General features: G+C 49.1%; 7 protein-coding genes across 7 annotated transcripts; 4 read left to right on the top strand and 3 right to left on the bottom strand.

The window, feature by feature from the left end:
- Window positions 1–1,084: 1,084 nt before the first annotated feature.
- Window positions 1,085–2,773, bottom strand: LAJ45_04402 (uncharacterized protein; the record flags this gene model as incomplete). Its single annotated transcript, XM_046113982.1, has 2 exons — window positions 1,085–1,724; window positions 1,857–2,773. The coding sequence occupies 2 exons, from the start codon at window positions 2,771–2,773 to the stop codon at window positions 1,085–1,087; spliced, it is 1,557 nt and encodes a 518-aa protein (XP_045973084.1).
- Window positions 2,774–3,317: 544 nt separating this feature from the next.
- LAJ45_04401 (uncharacterized protein) lies at window positions 3,318–9,673 on the top strand (the record flags this gene model as incomplete). Its single annotated transcript, XM_046113981.1, has 10 exons — window positions 3,318–3,559; window positions 3,622–4,163; window positions 4,257–4,522; window positions 4,597–5,472; window positions 5,922–6,417; window positions 7,206–7,724; window positions 7,837–8,039; window positions 8,129–8,767; window positions 9,321–9,440; window positions 9,506–9,673. 10 exons carry the CDS (start codon window positions 3,318–3,320, stop codon window positions 9,671–9,673), a joined length of 4,071 nt encoding a protein of 1,356 aa, XP_045973083.1.
- Window positions 9,674–10,270: 597 nt separating this feature from the next.
- LAJ45_04400 (uncharacterized protein) lies at window positions 10,271–11,734 on the bottom strand (the record flags this gene model as incomplete). The annotated part of the gene is made up of 3 exons (XM_046113980.1): window positions 10,271–10,582; window positions 10,651–11,026; window positions 11,100–11,734. 3 exons carry the CDS (start codon window positions 11,732–11,734, stop codon window positions 10,271–10,273), a joined length of 1,323 nt encoding a protein of 440 aa, XP_045973082.1.
- A 2,386-nt stretch (window positions 11,735–14,120) lies between these two features.
- Window positions 14,121–16,275, top strand: LAJ45_04399 (uncharacterized protein; the record flags this gene model as incomplete). Its single annotated transcript, XM_046113979.1, has 2 exons — window positions 14,121–16,191; window positions 16,250–16,275. 2 exons carry the CDS (start codon window positions 14,121–14,123, stop codon window positions 16,273–16,275), a joined length of 2,097 nt encoding a protein of 698 aa, XP_045973081.1.
- A 2,297-nt stretch (window positions 16,276–18,572) lies between these two features.
- LAJ45_04398 (uncharacterized protein) lies at window positions 18,573–19,510 on the bottom strand (the record flags this gene model as incomplete). Its single annotated transcript, XM_046113978.1, has 4 exons — window positions 18,573–18,860; window positions 18,943–18,998; window positions 19,058–19,181; window positions 19,259–19,510. 4 exons carry the CDS (start codon window positions 19,508–19,510, stop codon window positions 18,573–18,575), a joined length of 720 nt encoding a protein of 239 aa, XP_045973080.1.
- A 579-nt stretch (window positions 19,511–20,089) lies between these two features.
- LAJ45_04397 (uncharacterized protein) lies at window positions 20,090–21,098 on the top strand (the record flags this gene model as incomplete). Its single annotated transcript, XM_046113977.1, has 4 exons — window positions 20,090–20,195; window positions 20,245–20,560; window positions 20,623–20,943; window positions 21,083–21,098. 4 exons carry the CDS (start codon window positions 20,090–20,092, stop codon window positions 21,096–21,098), a joined length of 759 nt encoding a protein of 252 aa, XP_045973079.1.
- Window positions 21,099–22,363: 1,265 nt separating this feature from the next.
- LAJ45_04396 (uncharacterized protein) lies at window positions 22,364–24,929 on the top strand (the record flags this gene model as incomplete). Its single annotated transcript, XM_046113976.1, has 13 exons — window positions 22,364–22,693; window positions 22,787–22,879; window positions 22,931–22,953; window positions 23,034–23,142; window positions 23,194–23,291; window positions 23,348–23,651; window positions 23,705–23,867; window positions 23,930–23,941; window positions 24,018–24,234; window positions 24,296–24,374; window positions 24,437–24,594; window positions 24,659–24,687; window positions 24,751–24,929. 13 exons carry the CDS (start codon window positions 22,364–22,366, stop codon window positions 24,927–24,929), a joined length of 1,794 nt encoding a protein of 597 aa, XP_045973078.1.
- Window positions 24,930–26,673: the final 1,744 nt, after the last annotated feature.

The following is a 26,673-nucleotide window of genomic DNA, read 5'->3' as shown; positions in this document are numbered from 1 at the left end:
TTGTAGAGCCAATGATAAAAATACTAGATGTTGTAATTCTATGATCGTGGTAATGATACTATTGCGGGTTGTCAAAAAAATAACCAAAGGGCCGGGCCTACTACATACAACTGCCAAATTTTGAAAAGTCCATACCACCCTTACTTAACGAGACCGTATGGTCAAAATCCTGGACAACACAACTACAATTATAGAAAGCCGACCACAGAGATGAAAAATCTGTTATCTTATTCCTGGTTATGGTTGTGGTTGTGGTTGTGGTTGTGGTTGTGGTTGTGGTGTCAGCTAGGCCGGCGACGTTGAAGGTTGTATTCCTATATTACAAACTCGAGGTTTTCCCGTTTAATTTGTTACCAACCGGAATCAATCACTCCATGATGCCCTTACCTTATCTGTAATTTACACAATCAATTCAAAAAATGAAATAAATGCCTTACGTTCCTCCTTTCCCTGCTGGAGCCCTTTTGCACTTTGGAAAGCACCTTCCCGGCCGGGCGGAGTAAGTAAACAAAAACAATCATTTCATTTCATTTCATCGAAGGGCTGTTCTGGCAGATCCCAGTAGGTACAGCTTGCTTTAATGTTCTATGTAGGGAGCCTGGCTGGGGTGCAGCATCAGGCTCTCAGATATCTTAGGGGGACAATCGTCACCCGCTATTTACGAAATTTCTCTCCGTGCTGGCCCTTTATATGTTAGGAGATATGTTAGGAGATTTTGGCTGCAGCGCATATTTCCGGTTTTTTTTTCTTTTTGACAACTCACAGTAGTAGGTACTTGTATCACGAGTCTGTTTACGAGCGAGGTACATAGAGAGTCGAGGTGGAGAAATATTTGTAGAGTCAATGATAAAAATACTAGATATTGTAATTTAATTCTATGATGATGGTAATGATACTAATGCTACAAAGACCAACTCCGACCCTATATACACCCTCCCACCCAACCAACCAACCCACATAACAGTCTATTAGCTAGCTAAAAAGTGAAAAAGTAAAACAAGTAAAAGATAAAAAGCTCTTAAGGTTAAAAAAAAAAAAGGCTTTTTAAAAAGATACCCCCCCCCCCTCCCCGCAACCCAACACACTACTCCCTCAAAAACACACACTCCAACGCCTCCTGCGCGCCCCACCTCCTCGCCGGATCCAACTCAAAGCACCCCCTCAGCAACTCCACCGCCTCGGCTTCCTCCCTCCCCAGCCGCTGATCCCCCGTCCCATCCCTACTACTCCCATTCGCCGTCCGATTCGTCGCCCAAAGCACAATCTTCTCCAGCGTAAAACCCCTTTCCCCAATCGTGGCAATACTCGTCTCAAACACACACCCATGCAGCGCCGCACACGCCTTCATCTTGGCCTTGCCGAAGATGGTGGCGATCTCAATCATGGCGTCCACGTCGTCGCTGCTGTTGAAGAACGGGAAGCGACGAGACAGGATGGTGAGCAGGATTACGCCGGCGGACCAGATGTCGAGTTTGGTGGTTTGGGAGGTGCATTTGAAGAGGACCTCGGGGGCGCGGAAGCCGCGGGTGCCGGCGCGGTTGGCGCGCCGCGAGGGCCGCGAGTCGTGTTTGGGGTAGCCGAGGGAGGGGGCGAGAGTGGGCGGGCGCGTGGTGGGGGGGGTGGTGTGCTGGCAGAGGCAGAATTGAGAGTCGGTGCCTTCGCGTTCGGCGAGGCCGAAGTCGACGAGGACGCCGCGGCCGCGGCGGAAGTCGTAGAGGAAGTTGCTGGGGGGGTGTTAGTGTGTGGTGGCAGTATAGAGGTGGGGAGGTGAGTGATGGGGTGTGATTGGGTGTGAGTGATATCTCATGATGCAATTACCCCACAGGAAGGAGGGGGGAGAAAAAAAACACACTCACGTAGGCTTGATATCCCGATGGATGATCCCATGGTTATGCACATGCCTCAGCGCCTGAAACAGGTTCCTAAAGTAGCACTTGATATCCACCATGCTCAGCTCGCGAAAGTACTCTCGAAAGTCCACATGCTTAAAGTACGGCAGCACGGCCACCACCTGGTCCAGGCAGCGGAACGCCGTGATCAGCGGCACCACGCTCTCGCACCCACTCAGGTCGTGCAGCAGCTCGAGCTCGTTCTGGATCCGTGCCGGCGAGCTCGTGACATAGATCCTCTTCACCGCCACGTACTTTGGCTTCCCGACCGCACGCCGCCCCCCAGAGGAGCCCGTGTGCGAGTGATCCCACGAGTTGTCGTACAGATCGTACTCGAGGTCCTCGGCCTTGTACACGCTCGAGAAGGTGCCCTCGCCAATCTTGTTGACGAGGCGGAAGCGCCGCGAGAAGCCCTTGAAGGTGGCTTCGAACTTGTCCATCTCCTCGGCCACGGCCGGGTCCAGCTGCGAGGGGTCGTCGTCCTCGTCTTCGCTGGCAGAGTAGGCTCCCGGAGAGGAGGCGCCTTCTTCTTCTTCGTCCTCTTCTTCTTCTTCGCCGGTCACGGTGTGGTCGTCGTCGTCGTCGTCGTCGGCGTCTTCGTCGTAGTCGTCGGCTTCGGAGCCGGAGGCGAGGGCGCGCGCGCGGTGCTCGGCGCTGGTGTAGTGGTCGTCGGTGGCGGCGGGGGAGGAGGCGCCGTTGTCGTCCTCTTCTTCCTCGTCGGAGGCGAAGGGCTGGTCGTCGGAGGTGGGTTGTAGCTCGACGGTCTCGGGGCCGGAGTCGCTGGGGGTTGTTGAGGTGGGGGTGTTTGTGGCGGCGGTGGTGGTTGAGAGGTGCTGCTTGGAGGTGGAGGTGGTGGTGTAGGGGGCGGAGGCGTTGAGGGACATGATGGGGTGGAATTGTCTGTGGTGTACTCGGAATTGTCTGTGGCGGGGAAGGTACTCGGAATTGTCTGTGGTGGGGAAGGTACTCGGAATTGCCTGTGGTGGGTGTCGCGACTGGTAAAGAAATGATATCAGTGCCTGGGGCCGGGAGTGAGCAGTGGAAGAAAAGAAGAGAAGAAGAAGAGCATTGATGTATTTCTCGGGCTGAGGCTAGAACACCCGCATCTCTCAAGTCGCGTCTTCCCCTTCCCGCCACCGACCGAGCACACGCAACGCCGCACCCGTGACTGACTGAGAGAACGTCAACAAACACAGCCAACCAGAGACTCACTCAACTCTCCACACACACGCGCACATCCCATCCTCTCCTCCACACACACGCACGACAACAGCACTTCCCTCACCACAACTGCACCTCACCTCATCTCCCCGCACCACTCAGAAACTTCCTTTACCTGCACTTCTTCACTTGCACTTCGCACTTCACCACTTCACACTTCACACTTCACCGCAACCACAACCACAACCACAACCACAACCTCCACCCATGGACGACGCCGACCGCGCCGACTTCGACCTCAAACTCTCGCTCAAGTACTATCTCGACTCCCCCGCCACCGTCCCCACCCCCGACGCCCACCCAGACCTCCTCGACGCCGAGTCTGACCCCGACTCCCTCTCCAACGCCCAGCTCACCCCCATCCTCGAGGCAATCATAGACTCTGTCGCCGCCTCACCCGACGCAATCGCTAGATCCTCAACACTCGACTCGCTGCAATGCCTCCTCAAGTAACCCCTCCCCATTCCCCCTCTCCCCCCACCACAAAAGCTAACAAACTCCCCAATTGCAGACTCTTCCCCACCCTCCCCACCCCCGCGATCGGCAAGATCGTCGACCTCATCACCTCCGGCCTCTCGGCGCAATCCGACATCCTCGCCTCCGAGATCGACCACGCCGACCCGGACTCCCTCTCTGAGCACCGCCTCCTCCTCGAGATCTACGGCTTCCTCACACAATGGGCCGTCACCGCCGTCGAGTCTCGCGCCGCCGCAGTCGCATCCGCATCCTCATCATCTACCACCACCACAACAACAGCCGCGCGCGCAAAGGGAAAGGGAAAGGGCAAAAGCGGGGCGGCGGCGGGGGGAGGGGCGCAGAGCTGGGACTCGGCGACACACCTGCTGGCGGCGCTCGAGACTATGTGTAAGGTGCTGAGGCTGAAGCTGCTGCGCGTGTTTGTGACGACGAGTGAGCGCGACACGTTTGTGAGCCTGTTTACAAGGCCCGCGTATGTGGTGCTGGAGAGCGAGGCGAGGGTCAAGAATACGGCGGTTAGGATGTATTTGTTTAAGGTGCTGTGTATTGCGGTGAAGCATCATGGGCATGCGTTTGGTAAGCCCCCCCGCCCCCGCTCCATACATACATATCTACAATTACAGATATATACAGATACAGCCTGCTAACACTGCCAATGGTTGTCTACAGGCGCACAAACATCCATCGTCCAGAACCTAACCTACTTCGAGCACCTCTCCGAGCCCATGGCCGAGTTCCTGCAGATCCTCTCAGAGCAATACGACTACCCCCAGCTCGTCGACGAGATCCTGCGCGAGCTCTCAAACAAGGAATTCAACAGCAACGACACGCGCGGGCCAAAGTCTGTCTCCGGCTTCATCATCAAGCTCTCTGAGCTCGCCCCGCGCCTCGTAATAAAGCAGATGACACTGCTCATCAAGCTGCTCGACAGCGAGGTACCCCTTCTCCCCCTCTCCCACTCCGAGTGATATGTCATGACTCCACCAACTAACCCACAAAAAAAAAACAGTCCTACAACCTCCGCTGCGCCGTCCTCGAAGTCCTCGGCAACCTCATCCTCGACCTCACACGCACAGCACCCTCCCACCCCCACACCAAGGCCCAGATGAAGTCCTTCTTCGACGTCCTCGAAGAGCGCTTCCTCGACGTCAACCCCTACTGCCGCTCCAAGACCATCCAGGTATACATCACCAAGCTCCTCGACCTCGACAACAAGTTCCCGAAGCGTCGGCAGAAAGCGGCGGATCTGGCGTTGAGGAGCTTGCAGGATAAGAGCAGCAATGTGAGGAGGAATGCGGTGAGGTTGCTGGCGCGGCTGGTGGCGACGCATCCGTATGGCGCACTGCATGGGGGGACATTGAAGATGGGGGAGTGGGTGGGGAGGTTGAGGGGCGTGGAGGCGGAGTTGGGGGCGTTGGTGCCGCCGCCGGGGGTGGCGGGTGTGGGGGAGGGGGTGGCGGCGGCGGTGGGGGCGGTGGGGGAGGAGACGGTGGATCCGGCGTTGTTGGATGATGCGACTATGGTGGAGGGTGATGACGACGATGAAGACGACGATGAAGACGACGATGAAGCAGAGGAGGAAGGTGAAGACGGCGAACCGAGGACCCCACGCCGCAAGAAGGCGGCGGCGGCAAAGGAGGCGGCGGCGGCCGCCGCAGCGGGCCCGACAACGCCGCAGGTGCAGCAGATGATGGCCCACTCGGAGGAGATCTCGCGGCTACAGCTAACGAGGCGGTATTATGCGGAGGCGGTGCGGTTCATCACGACGGTGCATGATGCGTCGCGGCTGGTGTGCCAGCTGCTCGGGTCCAGGAATAAGAGTGAGGTGGTGGAGGCGATGGATTTCTTTAGGGTGCTTGATGTGCATAAGGTGGAGACTGCGAAGGTATGTTTTGGATCTTTTCTTTTTTTTTTAGGGGGGGGGGGTTTGTGGTTTGGGGAGTTTGGGGTTTCAATTGTTATTGGCGTTTATCGTCATTTACAATTGTTTTCTTCTTCTTTTTCCAATTGTCACCCGTCATCTATCGAATATGGCTATTTACAGTCATTCACGGACACTACCTATTCCTCATCACTTCCCGTTACTTCCTATTGCTTGATATCACATTCACTGTCGTTTCCTATTCACGATCGTATACAGCTGTATACGGACAATTGCCGTCTTTTCCGGACATTTTCCACATTTCCCACATTCCCACACCATCTACTACCTCTCCCAATCATTCTCCACCATTCCCTATGCTCAATTCCTACTCCCTTTACCATGCCCCCAAAACCGAGTGACAACTCCCCCAAAACCCAACCGAGTGATAATCCCTGACTCAACCCCTCCAGGACGGAATCCGTCGCATGCTCCGCCTCATCTGGACCAAAGGCAACAGCGACGAAGGCAAGGGCATCCAATCGCACCTCATCGAAGTCTACAAAGACCTCTTCTTCGACGCACCCGACACCTTCACGCCCAACGAGGCGGCAAACTTCATTGCGCGCAACATGATCTCGCTCACGTTCGACACCACGCCCGCGGAGCTCACGTGCCTCGAGCAGCTGCTGGCGAAGATGATGCGCGAGGGCCATGTCGCGGATCTGGTGGTGCACAAGCTGTGGCAGATCTATGGCGTCCAGAAGAGGGAGATAAGCAGGAGCCAGCGCAGGGGCGCCATTATCGTGCTGGGCATGCTGGCGCACGCCGAGCCGGAGATTGTGGTGAGGGAGCTGGAAACGGTGATGAGGATTGGGCTGGGGAGGTATGGTAGGGCTGATTTGGGGTTGGCGAGGTATACGTGTTCGGCGTTGAGGCAGATTAGCCCTGTTGGGAGGGCGGCGAAAGGTGTGTGAACGATTTGATTTCATATTTTTCTCCCCCCCCTCTTATTTTTCTCTTCCCTCTGCTATACCCCTGCCTAGAAAAAAAAAGAGAACTATCCATATCCATTCCATTCCACCACACACACACACACACACACACACAAGCACATACTCGTTTTTTTTACCACGAAAAGAACCAGAAAATGCAAGTGACAGAGACAGGGATAATTTGTGAGAGAGAGATCGATACAAATAATCCTTGCCCTGAGCAAGCTGGTTCTTTTCGTGGTTCAACGAGCACATCATACAAGCACTCTTTCCCCTCACTTTCTGGGATGGTGGCTGTTCTCCGGTGAGAGGTGCATGAAAAGTGTCTCTGTCACGTGACTGGCCCTCTCTCTTGCGGTGGGTGATTGGTGGCTTTGTGCTTTTTTTTGGGGGGGGGGCTGGCCTGCATTGGAATCCTAAGTAGTCATTCCCTACTCGGGAAGTGAGAGTCACTTCCTGCAGACGGGGGAGGGGTGGGCCCAGTGCAAACCCCGGTCTCGGATTCCGGGAGACAGACAATGCAGTGCCAGCCTGAAACCATGGGGTTGCCTATCCGCTCCCTACCGGGTCCCAGACAGGTAACCCACCCCCACAGCCAACCCCAAGTGAGCAACAGCGGGGAGAGAGCGAGTGTGAGTGTGAATGTGGTGGTAGGTAGTGGGTGAGTAGTGGTGATGATCTGCATAGCGAATCATACTCTAGTCTAGAAATTAATTAACGCGCATTCCCTTTTTTTTCTTTTTTATTTCCTTCTTTGAGTAGATGCCACCACCACCACAACCATGACCAAGCTTCCGAACGACCACGCGATCCTGGTCCGGCTAGGCGCACTAGTCGAGCTCGAATCGGGCGATAAGGAGTGGTTCGGCGTCGCGGAACAGGCTATCTCGGCCGTATACGCCCTGGCAAAGTTCCCGGACCAGCTGTGTACTGACATCATCCGCCGAAAGACAAAGAGCGTGTTTGCTCAGGGTCTAGAAATCCCCGGCGGCGGGAGCAGAGAGGGGAGTGCGGCTCCGCCAGAGACGCCGAGGAGTGCGGTGGATGCTGATGGGGATGAGGATATGATGGATGTGGATATGGAGGATGCAGCGGCGGTGGCGCCTCCGCCGTTGCCGGCTGCTGCTGCTGCTGCGGGCGACGAGGATGAGAAGAAGAAGGGCAAGGCGTTTGCGCTGAGCCAATTGTTGTTCATTGTGGGGCATGTCGCGGTAAAACAAATCGTGCACTTGGAGATCATGGAGCTGGATTTCAAGAAACGGAAAAGTGATAGCGAAAAGAGTGAGTCGCCTTCACCGGACGTTTGCACTTTTGGAACTGGAATAGGCAATTGGGTGTTGGGGACAAGGTGCAAAAAGAAAAGTTTGCTAACAGCTATTTGTACAACCACCAGACAAAGACGCAAATCCTACGCCGAAAAAGAAGGACGGCGACGAGAAGGACGAGCTCGATTTGATCGGCGGTACTTCAGAGGACGATTTCACAGAGGCTATGGCTATTATCCGGGAGAGAGAGTTACTGTATGGGCAAAACTCGTTACTGTCAAACTTTGGCCCATTGGTTGCTGAGATTTGCGCAAATAATCTTATCTACAAGGTATGTAGGAGCCCAATGACATTAAAGTGCATTTTCCTTTTTTTCACTTCATTGTTACACTTCGCTAATATGCAGCCAACGGCAACCAGGACCGAAACTTACAAGCACAGAGCACACTATGTATGGCAAAGTTGATGTGTGTATCTGCTGAATATTGCGAGACTAATCTTCCGCTCCTCATCACGATAATGGAGCGCTCTGCCGACCCCATCACACGTAGCAATGCCGTGATTGCACTCGGTGATATGGCCGTGTGTTTCAATCACCTCATTGATGAAAACACCGATTTCTTATATCGACGTCTTAATGACCCAGATGCCTCAGTGAAGCGGACTTGCCTTATGACGTTAACCTTCCTCATCCTTGCTGGACAGGTCAAAGTCAAGGGCCAGCTCGGAGAGATGGCCAAATGTCTCGAGGACTCTGACAAGCGCATCGCTGATCTCTCGCGAATGTTCTTTACAGAGCTGGCAACAAAGGATAATGCCGTCTACAACCACTTTGTAGACATGTTCTCCCTGCTGAGTGCCGAGAGGGACCTCGAGGAGGACGCGTTAAGGAGGATCGTAAAGTTTTTGGCTAGCTTTGTGGAGAAGGATAAGCATGCCAAGCAGCTTGCTGAGAAGCTTGCGGCCCGGCTGGGCAGATGCGAGACGGAACGGCAATGGAACGATGTGGCGTACGCGTTGAGTCTGCTGCAGCACAAGAACGAAGAGATTCAGAAGACGGTTGCTGCTGGATTTAGAGTTGTGCAGGCTGCTGCCTAAAATGGGTAGGTACAATACTCTAGTGTCGGTGCACTGTTCGAGACCCCCCGGATTACTCTAAACAATTATGCTTTTGCGGGGGGGGGGGGGGGGGCTTTGACCTTTGACGTTGGCTAGCGTGCTTCAATTCTTGATCTGCCTCTGACTTCTGACTTCTTTTCCATATCCTAAATTTAAACTGCAGTTGCTTTTTTTGCTCTTCCTCTTTTTTTCCTTTTGTCGTCTTTTATGACTTTAGGCTATCATCATTCTTGTATTCCTTATTAGTAACCCATATGATATGAATGGAGGCTATGATGCTTTTGTGGCACTATATATAGGCGTATTTTGTATGAGTGAGTGGTGGGGTCACTAGCCCGGTGTAAACTGTATTAAATAGTAGGGCAAGTAATCGAACTAGCACCAGTCGGGACGGAACGTGCTTGTCATAACTCTATTCCAACGGCATGCACTGCTGCTGCTGCGCCCAGCGATTCATTTATTTACTCCACTCTTCACTGGTCGGTTGACCCAGTCAGACAAACATAAGCAATTAATCGTCTGTCTCGTTAAACATTGCCCGAACCGAAAAAAAAACTTATCTCTTGTGCTTTTACGGGAGCTATTGACCCCGCGAACTACGTTGCGATTTGAGGTTAGTCTATGTCCATGTAGCTGTTGTAACCACTCCTGCACATCTAATATTCGACGTGGATCTAGGACACGGAGAGAGCGAGAGTTAATTGGGAAAGCTGCGACGTGATTGTATGTAGTGATAGCCGAGAGACTCTCGCCAACCTGCGAGCCTGTATAACCTACGATGCTCTGATCTGGAGGGTCGGTTGGTTACATGTATGTGACCCTGTGTTGTCATCGTCGTCGTCCTGATTGAGGTCTGGGAGGTTCTCTGGACGGGTACGTTTGCTATTATGGACTGGACTGCATGAGCCGCAGCACGTGTCAAGCTGTCCAAAAGGCACTTACCGCCTTGCGTGTGGATACATCTGGCTACATGTACTGTGTTTACTATACGAAGGATAATTAATCTAGATCTGCCCATTGCGGAAGATCTGGTCCCTCGAGATAGAACTACAGTCAAGAGATCCGAAGACTTTTCGGGTTTGTCACTACGTAACCTCCGGTGCGCACGTAGGTATGGACAAGTGCTACTATGACATGTGTGTAAGTAGAGTACAGGCTAATAAAGAAGCATGCATGAGCCCGAGCTACGTTTTGTTTAAATCTTTTTGGTATTACCATGTACCTAGGTAGAGGTACTCTATTCATTATATAAAAAAAACCCAAAGAAAAAGAAGGCGAAGTTGCCTCTTAAATATTACCCCACTTGGCATCTCCCGCGTCCCAAAAATATCCCCCCAGTCCCGGCTCGCTCCCAAAAAAGCAAAGAAAAAAAAGGTACCCTACATACACCCAAGCCCCAAAGCCCCAAAACCCCCAATCATCATATCACATTACATCATATCATTAAAACATAAACACCGCCAATGCAAACACAACTGTACCCAAAGTGACCCTCATGTCCATCCCCAGCATTGAAGCTGATCCCAGGAATTGCACGGGGGTAGCGGTGGCATTTGTGCCTGCCAATGGTGTAGTGGTACTGGCAGCAGGGACGCCGGTGGTAACTGGTGTACTAGTGACCTGTGGTGTACTAGTGACTTGGACTTCGACTACAGTCGTTGATGGCTCATAGTAGGTCTGGTACTCGGTGGCTATAGGCGTTGCTTCAGTCGTTGTCGTACCCTCATATTCATCATAGTCTGAATCAACCAAGGGCTAAATTAAGTCCACTGTCAGAAAAAGCCCATCACAACTAATTATTAGAGATTATCGAAATAACGTACCCTCTCAATCGTATGGATAACACCATTCAGAGTAATCGCATCACTCAGAACAATCCTCACGCCATTGACATACTTCTCCCCATCCTGGACAGTGATCTTCAACTTTTTGCCCTGGCATGTCTGGAATTCTGTTCCATCTAGGAGTATAGAGTTGTATAGAGCAGCGCCATACACGACATGGGCCTCAACAGCTGCTGCGGTTATGGAGCAGGAGCAGGAGCTGTTATATGACCCGTCGATCGGTACGAACATGGTGATTTGGTCTGCGGTATCATACTTTTCCGTCAGACCATTTGATTCCACCGCAGAGCCAAAGTCGGCGACTTCATCCATGTGTTTAAGTGAATCTGAAACTAATTCGGGAAACTCAAAAACACTATGAAAAATGTCACTAGTTAGTAAACAAAACCTGACTAACTCGATCCCGCCTTATGAGAAGGTAAACTCACCTATCAATGACCCAGAGTATGCCCTGCAGAGCCTTCAGACTTCCAAACAAAACATGCGATTTCTTCCCGAGTCCAGTAGAAATCGTAATTCCAGGCGGTGCTGGATCCGGGGCATGCTCAAACGAACGCTCTTTCAACCGCTTCGAGTCTTCCGAAGAGTCGCCAAAGATCATGCCGATGAAGATATTCCTTAGGTTGATGCCCTTCGCTGCCGTTCGAAGTGTTATCGCCTCGCCTTCTCCATTGCTCGCTGTGTCAGCTCTCCTGTTCTGACGTGCTGTTGATGTCTTTCTATCCCCTAATGTGTTTATGTATTTTGATGGGTCCACCATATCTCCAACAAAGAGACTCTGATCCACAAAGGCATTTGAGCGCTCTTGAATGGTGTAGTTTTTCTGGCTGGCGAACTTTTTTAGAGCTTGGTTTGACGGTATGAAGATGCTCTTATCTCGTAAATCGGCGTAGTATTGATTGTATATATCTGGATTGTTTTCTAGGTATTCACCCCAGGCGGTAGTTTCGGGTGTTTGTTTGCATATCTCAATGATATCATAGCCTCCAGAATATTGGGCAAATACAGGGCTAGCAATAGAAGAGAAAAGTAGGAATACTGGGAGTATTAAAGAGTTCGTCATCTTGGCGGGCAGGTATAAATGTGAACTTGGCTAGGGAAGGCTCTGTAGATCTAGCTAGGCTTGAGTTCTTCTCTTGGACTGGAGGGGGAGGGAACCAGCTATTTAACAATGACATGAACTGCCAGCGATTGGCTTCATTGACATACTCCCGATTAAGATATATTTCTCGATTGATGTTGCACTGCGCCGCCGCCGCGTTCTGCACGAGAAACAATCAGCCTTACCAGACACCATACACGTACATGTACTAGTATGGACCCGTACCAGTCTAACCAACACTGTTATTATCCAGTAAACGGAAGGGTACGTGTGCCTAGAATAGTACCTATAGTACCTACATGTAAGTAGGTACTCGCGACCAGCAACAAGAACCCGAAAATGCACGTCCTAATCTGCAATTTCCATTGGGGTAGAAGTCAAAAATACTTGCAGCTGCATATTCGGGTTCTTGTTGCTGGTCGCGAGTACATATCTACACAGAGTAGGTAGCCTAGTACGCGGTACATGTCACGATAAATTACCGCTTGCCATGTGTAGATTACCTACATGTAGTCCTAGTAGAGTAGTATCACAAGAGTGAATTTGCTGTAGAGTAGGTAAAGTTTTACAAGTATTCCCATAACTTATTTACAAGTGCAGCGACCTCGTACCGTTTATTTACCACATTCGCAGAATCACGTGTTCTCCAATGGAGCACCTGCCTACGGTTGAGGCTCATGCTCACTCTAACACAACTAGATATTTCCAAAAATATCTTTACCTTAGTTCTCAGAACACAGCATAATTTATTGTTTCTACTCTACCAGGCGATGACCTGCAGCGTTTATTCGGAAGTCTCCCGATCTAGAAGCGTTCCCACCAAATCGGATGCAGGGACCTGGAACTAGCCGACATGTGGTGCAGAACCACGCCTAGTCCTATTAGTACTAGAGTACATAGCACATACATATTTCGTTTATGACCTATGAAACACGTACGACTATGGCTAGTTCTTAATCATCGTTTAAAATAATAAGTACTTTGTGAAGAAGGAGAAGGGCTTCATCTAGAGAATGAGGTACTAGGTACTAAGGAATGTTGGCATTGCAATTGGTTCAAAAATCAGGTTAACGTAGTATGGTGCCCTGGCCATGGAACAAGCCACACAACACTTGGTTGGTATTCACACACAGTCGACTAAAGTACAGGACAACAGTAAGCACTCTATCGCTACCGGCTGTATACCGGACGTGGCGGTGCACATGCTGTGAAAATATTTATGCCCACACATTTATAAAATTATCCCAAAATAGAGTAGACTCTACATACTCCTGTAGTACTCTCCTTGATTATAGTAAATGTAGGAACCAAATTAGAAACTACATTTAGAATATGTACACTAGTACGTTTGAAGTCGCTTGGGAAACAATGATGAGCAATCCGGTAAATTACCTCATGTGGTATGGCTAGCTTCATATACCTTTTACTGTTGAAAATTTATCCTTAATTCATACAGAATTGGGGAAACAAACAAAATGACAGCTACGAAAGCTACATGCAGTTGCACAACTTCAGTCTTAAAAACCTATTTCTTCAACATATGTGACCTGTGATACATGTAGTGTGTGTGGGTCCAGGTCAACTTGTCTTTGAATCCAAAACCCCTGATAAAATAAAATATTATATGGTTAACAAGTTTAAGGGTTTGTTCCAGACCTGTATGTTGGAATTCGTGGCTGGCTGGATAGAAATAACATGCATCAGCATGCATATAAGCAAGAATCTGCCGTTTAGCAAATTCAAATCCGCAAACCCATCGCCCAGGCTTCCTCGATAAGCAAGCGGATAGGCTCATATCACCGGCCATCCACACCTACTCTAGGTTTTGGCCGCGCACATACAGGCATGTGCGAGTCAGTTACGCTGATAATTACACACATATGCACTAACAGCTCTCATCCACTATTTTCGGAATATAAAGCTACTATGACAACCTCGGGGCTGCATAAGCCTATATAGAACTAAAGGCCCAGATTCTTTGTGGATGCTCCGCCTTAAGCTTGCTATGCAGTTTTAATCCAGCTGTTGTGTCGTCTTACTTCAAGATTGCTTCTCCTCTACAAACCGTACAAAAGTCACCAAGGGCCTAATCCCTTAAGACTCCAACTCGCTACACCTGACAACCTTTCGAGCTTTGTGCGTCTACCAGCTAGATAATATACATTATACCAAGGTATGTGAGGGTAGGCAGTTTATATGGAGTTAATCAAGCAACCTACATAGTTAGGTATTTCAGAGATTTAGATATTCTAACTCATTTGTAGCGCCATAGCACGGAGTACCGACATACCCTCCTAGAGCTACAAGGTTGAATTCAGTTTTAGATACCCACCAGATCATATCCATAATGGTCACCAGTTCAACACTCAATACCGATCTACCCAGGGATGTCTATCTCCTATGGAAACCTTTTACAATGCCCACAGACGGAGGCGGCAAATTTGCCATATCAGTAGACGCCGATATAGGCGCAAACTTTCTTGCTCTATACACAATAATCCTTGGCTCGATGTTCGGCTTTTTATGGCAATTCATCACTTACCTGATCATTACATGGTACCCAACAGAAAATGATAGCAGGGTATGGTCTCGAAAAGACCGCAAGGATTTTATAAAGGATGGCACTGGTAGCAAACCGTTGTTACCCGATGAACTGTTGGAAGTTCGCCGAAATAAGGCCAACAGATATATCGCTCTCGTCAGCGTTTGGAATACAACAGACCCAGCCTCAGCCATGTTATTGTTGATGGAACATGCTTGGATAATGTGCAAAACAGTAGGAGACCAGGCAACATGCATGCTAGATGTTATGGTTTTACTCCTGGCCGCAGGATTTATGATCTCCGCTGGGGCCGCCCGTGTGCTCATCGCATCAACCGTTTTTATAGGCAACGAATCTCCAATGGGCAATGTTGCTCCGGTAAATCCTGAGAGTATGTTCTACTGGAACACAGGAAAGGACGTATCATTGGGTATGCGAACGTATAATTTCGGAGTATCCTCGGCCCAGAGAGCTGCTGGAACTGTAGACTCAATTTCCAACACGACAATGCAAAAAATTTCAATTGAGGGAGATGACCGGAGTATTTCTTACAGCTACACAATAACGGGTGTAGAGTTTGGTTTGCAACATGCCAGCGATCTTGTCTATCCTGTCCTTGGGAAATGCGAACTTCGAGATGATTATATAGACACAACCAGCAGTCTTGACTATGACATCTACTACAACCCTTATCTCAATACTAATATGACAGTAAAGGTACAAAGATCCACCTCAGCGCCCACAGCAAAGGCTGCGTATTCGAAATTCATTAACGAGACTACGGATGGTCTAAGGATTGGGAACACCACTTTCATGATGGTGTTCGAAACAAATTCTCTACAAAGTTTCACAGAGTCAACCGATCCAGTATATGAGACAGAAGAACTCCTAGTCTTATCAGAGGGCTTTCCGAAATATGCAATCAAGCGAGGCAGACCTTCACTTAGTTGCTGGGAGCAAACATATTGGGGTTATAAAGATATTAAGATTTATGATCCAAACACTATCAGTGAATTTCCCGACCACGTGGTCCCAGGAGCTTTGAAGGACGAGCTTATACCCTTTCATTTTGCACAATCGAGGATCCCCCGTTTAATGAGGTCTCTTGGAGGGGCGGTTCTTTTTACATCTATGAGCAGTTCTAGTGGATTAATAGACGCGTCTTCAGCAAGTTGGTACAAAGACATAGAGCGTTTAATCCTCATAAACTACGTGTCGTCCCGAAACGCCTTCCGAGATTCGGCCTCGTTAGAGAGCTTAGTAGCAGACTATCCCGACTTAAATGCCGCCAGGCAAGATGGGGTTCCAAAACGGGGCCTCGGTGATATAGTTGTGTCTACCTCCAAAGTAACAACAATGTCACTCACGGTTCTTGTTGTCATTCCAGTCGCGTGGCTATTGGTTTGGTTTATCATCACGATCTTCAGATGCAATAGATGTACGTCCAGAAACAGCGGGAAAGCCTCCCGATACACCTTGCGGGCGGTTGGACTTCAGGCTACACAGATGTACAGACTTCTAGACGAGGAAGTATGCGGTGATCGAGACGACTGGGAAGGCAGAAAGACACACATGCCGTACATTCTCAATCCAAAGAACCCTAAGGATCCAAAACATATAGCGAGTCCAGCGAGTTCCGACACGATAACGAACTCTCCATCCCCTCGATTGACTCCTCCAATTCCTCTTTTCGCTGCCCCTAAGGTCATGAAAAATGAGAATGATCAGAGGTACCACCTCAAATTCGCCGGACCAGTGGAGTACGAGGTGAAGGTGAAGCGAGGAGAGAGTCTATGGAATTGGAATAGTGTTGCCGGTGGGCCTGCTGATGGCGGTGAGAGTTCCAAAGATAGTATTTCTGGGGTCAGCCAGACCTGTAAGTTTTCTACAATCCTTGGCTAGAATTCATGATTCTGTACTGACGCTATCTGAAGTTGGTGTCAAGGGTATAAGAGGCTAGAGTAAAGATATCTACTGAGTATATAGTTTGGTTGTGCTATGGAATTATTGTTTGAGTTGGGACCCGGGGTTAAGATAATGTTTGAGGTCGTTTTTCTTTTCTTTTCTTTTTTCTTTTTCTTTTTTTTTTTTTTTTTTTGGGGGGGGGGGGCGGTTAGTGTTGGGATGGCGTTGGTTTATTTATTATTGAGCTTCATGATTCTCTTCACGATCACTACACAGGTGCTTTTTCTGTTGTTATTTTTTGTGTCTACAGTTGTTGTCTTCATATTTCCCAGTTCAACCATAATGTCAAGTATTATTTCAGTTAAAAGTAAATTATAAAGTTTATCAAAATGTAACTGTGCTACCTGGTTGGTCACAGATCATCACTCGATATTCCCAGAAATACTTTTTTTATGACGTAAACGTTATTAACTCGCCGTTCTAGCAACGATGAAAGCACCGTTTGCTCGTTTGTTTGGAATTAAAATCCCTTCTTTCATCTCAAAAATGAATGTGAACCCGTGATTCCATACTAATTTCCGAACCCCACCGGCGCGAGTACCGTACTCTACTAGCCGCGGGCCGTGTAAATGTATAGAGGTAACATATTTTTTTTTGGGTATAGAAAACTTGTCCTAAAGTCATGCTTAAGTTTTCGCCTTCTTCTTCTTCTTTTCAAAAAAATATGCGTGTAAATAGTACATCAATAATAGATCAAAGAATGAATCTTTTACTGCATCATTTAACGCATCAATAATGGATCAAAGAATGAATATTTTACTGCATCATTTAACGCATCAATAATTGATAGTTTTAAAGACGTACACGTTTACTTGTTATCCATAGCGGTAATAAAAACAAAAGTGAGCGTTAGGGGATTTGACCATAGGTGATCATGAAGATAGTAAAGAAATGCACTCTAAGTCCAGATGTCAGATCTTTTTGATTGATGCATATAGATAGACCACGCACAGCGCCCCAATACATACATATAGTTTATAACAAAGGACTAGCGAGGAAATAGCTTCAGTACTTCAATCAGTTGGGGTATTCACTTCTATAAATATGTGCCTTAATAAAGCTGCATTACAATGTGGCTTATAATTATATAGCATTGCATTTCTCAAAAATTTGAATACCTCTGGAGTGCACATGCCATGTTGTAGGAGAAAATCTGTTACCATATTAATTTAAGATTTGTTTTTAGTGTACTAATAAATCATACGCATATATGGTCTATATTTTGGACAATAGGGTAGGTTGGTGATGCGTATTTTCTCCTCATAGTACATATTTCAGAATACGCGACTGCCGATTATTTTAAGCGGTCCATATAAGCACATGCCTATAAGAGCACGTATTTGAAGAAGTGAATACCCCTAGTGTTTGTTCCCTAGAGACTAGATCTAGCTTGTGTCAATCAATTGTAATGACTACATGCTATTTAAGTATGCCAGTTCCCTTCCATATGCATCTCGGGTGTGGTTCTTTGTCTGATAATACGCAGTAGAAATGTTCCTGGTGACGGTGCGCGGTGAGGAAGTTAGAATTATGCTCGGGACTAGGAAATATGCGAACATCCAGCGAGCCAGCCATCCCCATCACACCGCACAAGGATACCTATATTTTGAGGAATTGCGATGTTCTATATAGAGATTCTATATAAGAGTGTCATGGAGTATCACTCGCATTGTTATCTACTGGGGGTGACGTCTTTTTGTGTGTAACTATTAGTGGTTTTCTTATGGTTCTCACATTATGCTACGCATAGAAGCGGATGAGATTAGTTGTGTGTGTGGATAACTAGAATTATATAGCTGTTCTGCGTGGATGTTGCGGTTGGTAGCAGTGAGAACTGGCGATGAGGTGGGTGTATGATGGATGTAGATATTATTCTTATCCCATTGTCGTTGAAAGGTAAGGCATTAGGTTTTGCTCTAGGTTACGTATAGATACGTTCTGCTGTAGGTGGCGGGACGAGTGATATATCATGAAGTAAATCATCGACGTGGGTGATTGTATGGCCCTTTGTATGTCTGTTTTCTAGTTACTGGTTCTATTCTCTCTATTTTTTTCCTCTTTTGGGTGCCGGACGGGTGGGGCTATGGGCTTTGACTTCTGACATTTCTAAATGTAGTTCTCATCCGGCCTTCCTTCCTGGCCAGATTTTTTTCTCTACACCACCACCAGCATGAATTCCCCAACTCCCGAGATTCAAAAGACATTAAAGAAAAAAGAAAAGGAACCCAATCACCGGAATTGATACGTACAATGAACTCTCACGACATGCAACCAAACCCCACACACACCCTCCTAATGTTCATGCCCGTGCCCATGCCCGCCATGCCCGCCACACTCCTCCCCGCCATGGTCATGTCCATGCCCATGCCCATGATCATGCCCATGATCATGCCCATCGTCCTCGCCGCACTCATGCTCCTCATGCTCATGCAGCAGGCCCTGGCTCTTCAGCGGCAGCAGCAGGCGGAAGGCCGAGTTGCCGTTGAGGTAGTATCTGTGCAGGCGCTTGCTGCGCAGGAAGCCCAGGCGCTCGTATAGCTTGATTGCGGCCGTGTTTGTGATCTCGGTCTCTAGCGCCACCTGTGGGGTTGCTTCTTGTTTGTTTTGGGGAAATCGATGGGGGTGGGGGGGCTCAGGGAGGTAGGGGTGGGGGTGGACATACTTCGTCGGCGTCGCCAAAGATCATGGCGTCGATGGCCATTTGGACGAGTTTGGTGGCTGCGAGGGAGTGTTAGTGGTGAGGTGGGAAGGGGGGAGAGGGAGGGGGAGAAGGGTACCGATTCCTTTGCCCCGGTATTGTTCTTTGACAGCTAACATAGCAATGTATCCACGCATCACACCGTTACGGTGCTCCTCGAGCTTCGACACTACAACACCGATTATCTGCTCGCCGTCCATCGCCTATAACCACTCATCCCACTTCGTCAATAACCTAAGGACCAACATTGACACCATCTAGGATAAGGAAGTAGACACACCATATAGCACAAATTCCCCCATTGGTACAGGAAGTAGCGGTACACATAGATGCTGTACGGCTCCGACAGGTCGCTAGAAATAAGCTGCCGGATGGCCTCAAGCTGCTTCGGCTCCTGGGCGGCGTCGTAGCGCGCATAACTGATCTTTAATGGTACCTCGCTGGGGAGCGGGGTTGCGGCGTGGGCGCTCATGGCTCGGATGTAGGAGAGGAGGTCGGTGATCTGCTGGACGGTGGGCTGGGGGGTTGCCATTGTGAGTGCGTGGGTGCGGTGCCGCGCGCTGTGCTAGTGGGTAGTGGGTAGTGGGTACAGGGTGATGTAATTAAGGTTCTGGGGACCGCGGGCGTTGTGTGCTGCGTGCGTGTGCTTGCTGCCAGTAGTGTGGGTGGAGCGGGTGCTGGCTGGTGATGCGTTACCCTGCTTGGCTGGCTGGTGGGGTTTGAAGTGCGGGACGAGTGCAGGGTTGTGACCAGCTGCAGCACTTGGACACAGCAAGACTAGGACTGCTTGGAGGTTCGAATTGAGAGGAGAGACTGATGGTATCTACAACATTTATTCAGAGAGAGTTTAACTTAATTTGAGTTGCCCGTAGATGTGCACCACCCGGCCCTCGTGCAAATATCAAGAGCTAAGACAAGCTTCTGGAAGATCGCTTATCGATAAGCCATATGCACCCCAAAACATCACTCGTAAACACTGGAGATATTCCCACCAGACCAATATCACTATAGCTTCACACCCAACAACTAATTTCACCTCTACACTCACCTCTCCACAATTATGATATCTACTACGACTGGGCGACAAGCAAACCCACCCACCACCTTCAAAATGACCTCAATGACCTCCTTCCTCGACCCCCACCTCGAGCAAATCACCCTCTCATCCCAGGCCCTCTCCACCCTCCCCTTTGCTCCCCCTAAAATCTTCACAAACGGTACCTCCCTCCCTCCCCCCCTCCTATCAACCCCACTAACGCCCCCTAGCAATCCTCCACTCCACCGACATCGTCTCCCTCATCCGCGACACCGACGCCCACGAACGCGCCCTCTTCACCGTCCCCTCCACCACCACCTCCACGTCCACCGCCACCGTCCCCGACGCCGACAAGAAGGGCCGCGTCTCCATCGCCCCGCGCAGAAACACGGCCGTCTACTCCGTCCTCGGCGGCGACATGGTTGAGAAGCTGCGGCGCGGCGGCGCGGGCGGGGTTGGGCGCGGGGTGGGAGGTGTGCCCATGCCGACGGGGGATGTGGATGTGGAGGTGCTGCTGATGGGGGCGGAGAGGTTGGGGGCTGTTTAGTACGGGTCCCCTCATTTTTTTGTAGAGAGAGAGTTGGTGGGTGCTGATTAGTGTTGTGTAGCCATATACCAGGCGCGGCGGAAAGGATCGAGAGGGCACGGGAGAGGTTCGAGCAGCTGTCGGAGTCGCTGGAGAACTATGAGGCGCTGGTAGAGGCGCAGAAAGCCGAGCTGGATCTGCTGCATGGACGGAGCGGTGGTGGTGAGGTGGAGTATGAGGATGATGCGATGGATGGGGTGGTGTATGAAGATGAGACAGCGTATCTGAGGCCGGGGGAGGAGATGGTGACGGAGGAGATGATTCGCAGGGAGGAGGAGGAGATTGAGGAGTTGGAGAGGAAGAAGGCAGAATTGGAGGCGAGGATTAAGAATGCAGATAGACGGTAGGTAGGAGTACTCAGTTGTAGCGTCTTGGCTTGGGAGTTTTCTTTTTTCTCTCTAGATAGATGGATAGCTAGGTAGAGCTGTTTTTTCTTTCTTTGTGATATATGCCTGTATTGACTTGGGATGGCCATCCGATAGCTTAGGTAGGCACTAATCGTATCCGCGCTCAGGAGTATCGGAATATTGGGGACTCCCGGTGTTGTACCAGATATTAGGGTGTTTAATAATTGGTTCAGGAACGAGAAATTATTTTTACAACACTATTATCCATCCAGGTCTCTGCAATTGCAAGTCAAGCAAATCCACCCGCTTTCCCGGAATCCCGAAAAGAAACTACATGAATATACTAGAATAGTCCATGACATCAACTAGCCCTCCCTCTCCGCCGTAAAGGATAGCTGTTGACTGCAAGATTCTGAGTATAAAGACCTTATTAAGGTGTACGATACTGCCAAAACTCGGAAAATTAGCCATCTCCGTCCAGGGATTACCACTTGAGTGATTGGTTGAATAGCAATCGATCTGCATCAGGAGTTTCCCATATAAATAAGTTTGATCTAGCCAATTTTTCGGGTTATGGCGACACATAATCGACGAGTGATTTATTATGATTTACATAATGCGGGCTAGCCTTCTTTCGACCCTGATTATTAGCATGGGCCCTGGCGAGACCGAGTTCACCAGCGCAACCAAATCGTCCCTGAAACACCCTGGGCTAAACTTCCTCCTCTACTAGACCCTGGGAATCAATTAGGTAGATGTATATATTTCGTTCTGATACGGTTAGTGGCGGGAGAAACGAAAACGGTAGCAACGCTCTTGATCACCAGGGTTGGTAGGTATCACGTTCAGTTGTTTCCACGATACCACAGGGTTTCCAAGATTTGTTTTTTGCTTATTCCTCTGGTCTTACGGGTATAAAGAGTGACTGTAAGCACCGAACACGGGACTACACATATTCGAGAGTCTGACAAACCCGCGAGTGATCATTTATGATCCCACTAAACGCCCAGCTGATCCGACCAGGGTCTCTCCCACCCTCCTCCACACCACTTGTAACACACGATTTACTTTCCACAGGGCTGGCGGGATCGCGGGACACAAAGTTTCCGTAAACGAAAAAGTACATATGACGTTTCATGCCAAGCTGCGGCTCTGGGAGCGAGACAAGGCAAGACACACATCCACACATCCACACCCGCCCCCCCGGACCCCCCCTGTCCGTCGGCGGCATTTCTGAATGGCTGGGTGACGGGTCCTTTGTGACAACAAACCAGAGAGAGGGAGCTTGATCTTTCCTCACATTCCATACCCACTGCTACTAACACAACACAACCACTGACTGAAATTCTTGCCAATCATCTCATCTTTTTTTTCTTCTGCTGCCTTCTTACCTTAACCCCAATCCACCACCAAGACATGTCGCCCAAGAAACGGAGGGGCAATAAGAACCCCTCATCCGAGCCCACCACAGCAGCAGCAACACCTCCTCCGCCGCCTCCTGAAGACTCGTCGTCGTCGAAGAAGCTGCAAAAGACATTACCCGTGATCGTCGAGAAAGTCGAACACACCGCCAAACGGGCCAAGAAGCGCTCCTACACCCTCGTGTTCATCATTGGCGGGCTCGTGGGCCTGTTTCTCGCCGTCTTCTTTGCAAAGAGCCAGGACATTGTGATTGGGGACTTCCAGCTAGGGTCGTTGGTTGATGTGATTCCCGCGGGCATACTGAAGGAAGCTACAGATATCTCGGTATGTCGCCCTCGCTCTCGCTGTCGCCTGCACGGCGGGACCGGTAACGACAACGCTTCTGCTATGCCTATCGTACTGACCCATGGACGGCAGCAACGGGAGAAAGATGTGGTGAGTGCGGATGCGTTCCGCGTGGGGTTGGCGTTGAAGTCGGAGGGGTTGGAGGCAAATCATCCGGTTATTATGGTAGATCAATCCGTTTCTCCCGGTGTTAAGCTTTGTGTGTTAATGGAATAGGTGCCGGGAGTCATCTCAACAGGGTATAATACGGAATAATCTGCTGTCGATCTATCTCAAATGCTTATCGTCCCGACTGACACTACGGTTCACGCACATTTAGACTGGAGAGTTGGGGGACGGGTGAAAAGAGCCGGCCATACTTCCGGAAGCGGCTATGGGGTTCTTGGAGCATGTTGAGAGCTATGGTTACGGACAGAGCTACCTGGAAGGTAGGTTTATATCACAAGGGACTGCTGCGCTGTTGCTCATCGGTTTTTTAGCAACATGTAATGCTAGATAAGGACACTGGTCTCGACCCGCCTGGCATCAAGCTTCGCGCCGCGCAGGGGTTTGATGCTACTGACTTTTTTGTTACCGGGTATGCAGACTCTACGGGGAATTGAGGTGGATAGAGTGTTCTGACAATGAGGATAGATATTGGATCTGGAACAAGATTGTAGAGAACTTGGCGAGCATAGGTTACGATCCAACAACCGCTTACACTGCGTCCTACGATTGGCGACTGGCATACCCGGATCTTGAGAAAAGAGATAAGTACTTCTCACGGCTAAAGACTTACATCGAGACATCAAACAAGCTTTCCGGTAAAAAGGCCGTACTAGTCGCGCACAGTATGGGCTCGCAGGTGGTCCACTACTTCTTCAAGTGGGTTGAGGCCGAGGGGCACGGTAATGGCGGTAATCGATGGGTGGAAGATAACATCGATTCGTTTATAAATGTACCTTTTCGCACCTTCGAATCCCTAGCCTTAAAGCTAACCGTTCATGACAGATAAGCGGTTGCATGTTAGGGGCTGTCAAGGGCGTTCCCGCTGTCCTCTCTGGCGAAATGAAGGACACAGCTCAGCTAAATCGTCTTGCTGTCTTTGGACTCGAGAAGTTTTTTAGCCGTGAAGACCGTGCAGAGATTCTCCGGGCTATGCCGGGAATTTCAAGTATGCTTCCAAAGGGTGGTGATGCAGTCTGGGGAAATCTAACATGGGCTCCTGATGATAAGCCGGGCCAGAACGTTAGCTATGGCTCGTTCATCAAGTTTACAGAGGGCAATTCCACCCGTGGGCATCCGCGCCAGAATCTAACTGTAGCCGGAGGTTTGGAGTATCTATTGAAGAACTCCGACCCTTGGTTCCGGAAGCAAGTCCTGAGGAGCTATTCCCACGGAGTTGCGCATACCAAGAAGGAGGTTGAGGCGAACGAGAAGATCCAGTCAAAATGGGTAAATCCGTTGGAATCAAGGCTGCCATATGCACCGAGCATGAAGATCTATTGCTTTTATGGTATCGGAAAAGAAACCGAAAGAAGGTGCTCTTCATTCTCTTCCCGTCAAACTCATATCGAGTCTTTTTACTCACATAATCAATAGCTACTATTACCAAGATATAACAAGCCCAATGTCGTCACTAAATATCAGCATTGACACAAGTGTTAATGGAGATGGTAGCGTGAGTACTCCTCCGTTTGAGTTTCCCTGTCATCGAAGACGTTATATTGAACATCTTTACAGGATCGCGGTGTCGTGGTTGGAGAAGGTGACGGAACAGTGTCTTTGCTTAGTGCGGGATACATGTGTACAAAGGGCTGGAAGATGAAAAGATATAACCCAGCAGGAATCTCAATCAAGACCTATGAGATGCCGCACCAGCCTGATATGTTTGATATCCGGTAAGTTATTCACTCCGAGGGTTTTGTATTCATCTTGGCACCACTAACAGGAGGGTGTTTCCAGAGGAGGGCCAAACACAGGTGATCATGTTGGTAAGTACATCATTGTTTACCTCTCGTTTATTTATAATCACTCTAACACAATCTACCTATCAGATATCCTTGGCCGTCAAAAGCTCAACGAGTTGATTCTCCGCGTTGCCGCGGGTCACGGTGACGCGATTCCCGAAAACATTGAATCAAATATTCGGGAGATTTCCGAAAAGGTTAAAATTCACGATGGTGATGGAGACGACTTCTTTGCTAGTTGGGGTGTCCCCGGTTTCTCGGGATAAGTGTTAGACGCTACATAAGTATCATTATTTTTTGGAGAGGTGCTTTGTTTTAGTTTATATTATTTTTTCTTCTCCTTTTTTAAACAAAAACTGTGAAGGGATTAATGTGGTGGCTTGGAGTTTGGCTTCTCTTTTCTTGGGATGGATCTTATTTTGAGGTGCGCGTGCTTGCTGTCTTATATATATCATGATTAGATTTTTTTATGCATTTAGTCTACAGAAAAAGGCAGACACGGATTCATTTCGTACACAACGCCAAACCACTGAAACCCCGAACCCCACCACCCCCTGGTCATTAGTTTGCGGATACACGTATGGCTCGAGAAGCTATGGTGGGCAGGTGTGTAAACTTCGGCGTTTGCAGCTAAAAGTTGGGAGATCTACTCCCCTAATGGTACTAGCGCCTAGACTAATGGTGGAATTTTCTCTAATTCCATACAAAAAAGTTCCTCTGAAGTTGACACACCCACCCCCTATGCCTTCTCGCGCCATAGGTTAAGAAAATCCGACTGGCCGGAACCGGAGGTTTGATAGACCGACAACGGGTACAGCTAGGTGTTTCCCGGGATGTCTTGGCGCTATTTGGTCACTACATGTATGTTACTTCCGAATAGGGGTAAATTATAAAGTGAGTTGATCGGCCCATCAGGCTAGACGGGGCACCGAGCGTTCGGTCCTCCGGAACCTGGGAGGTCCGGGGTTTGTTTGTTCTAGGGGTGGGAGTGGAATATGGTGGTCCGGAATTAACACCTATAAGTACCCTTACATAAATCCGCCCAAGCAGAACTAGATAGCAATCAGAACAGCAGAAACTGGAGACTCTTATATGACATGGTTTTTGGTAAGACAACCTGGCCTAAAGGAAGGGGTGGGTGACTACTGTATGTACTACGGGGGAAGACACGATAAATCATAAACTATCACTCGAATACAGCACACAACGGTACCTACATGGAGCCAACCTTATATGGTCTCGTGCTTACTAAATTGTTTAAAAGCTTTATTGCCCCGAATGTCGGGCCGCGGGGGGAATGGTACAAAGTTGCGCCCTATCTAAGTTTTAGTTCACTATGAAATCAATGATTATTCAGCCAAGTTCACCACAGCCTGGGAGTATTTTCCGGCGTAGTCTCTGGCGGTCATTCCTTGGCGCATATAAATCTTGAAGTCAGTGCCTTTTACAAGGCTAACTTAGAAGAGCGAAGGGGATCCCTGAGGGCGGAGTGCCTTCGGTGCCCTAATATCATGATAAATCTTGAGGAAAAAAGTTAATATCCATCTATAATCCATAATTATAATTCAAGTAGTCGCAAGGTAGACTTCAAAGAAGAGCAGAAACGTTCCAGGCCTAGCCAGCCTGCTGGCAAGAAAAACGGAGCAGCTACAAATTACATGTAGGGCTTTACATGATCATAGTCGCTCCGCCGTTTTTGGCTTTAATTTATAGCTGCTGGGACCCGAACGCCTAACTACATAGTCAAAACTTAAATCTCCGGTACCACTTAGGGTTAACGTCTCATGTATTTAGCCGCGTGACCAACCTTGATAAGTTACTGATAGATGTTTAGTACCTGTTGGCCTCACTACATGATGTACTCATGATTTATCACTCGACTTTAACTTCCCCACGGCCACTGCTGAAGTACGGCTAGTCAACTTTGTGGCTTTGTTTTGAGCTCATGCAAATAGTTTTTGTTTCACTATGACTCGATGGAGTGTTTTTATTTTTTTCTATATGTATGTA

The sequence above is a fragment of the Morchella importuna genome, assembly GCF_003444635.1.
Source record: "Morchella importuna strain M04M26 chromosome Unknown Morimp01GS010, whole genome shotgun sequence".
Classification (NCBI taxonomy): Eukaryota; Fungi; Ascomycota; class Pezizomycetes; order Pezizales; family Morchellaceae; genus Morchella; species Morchella importuna.
This window is presented reverse-complemented; position numbering and strand designations above follow the sequence as displayed.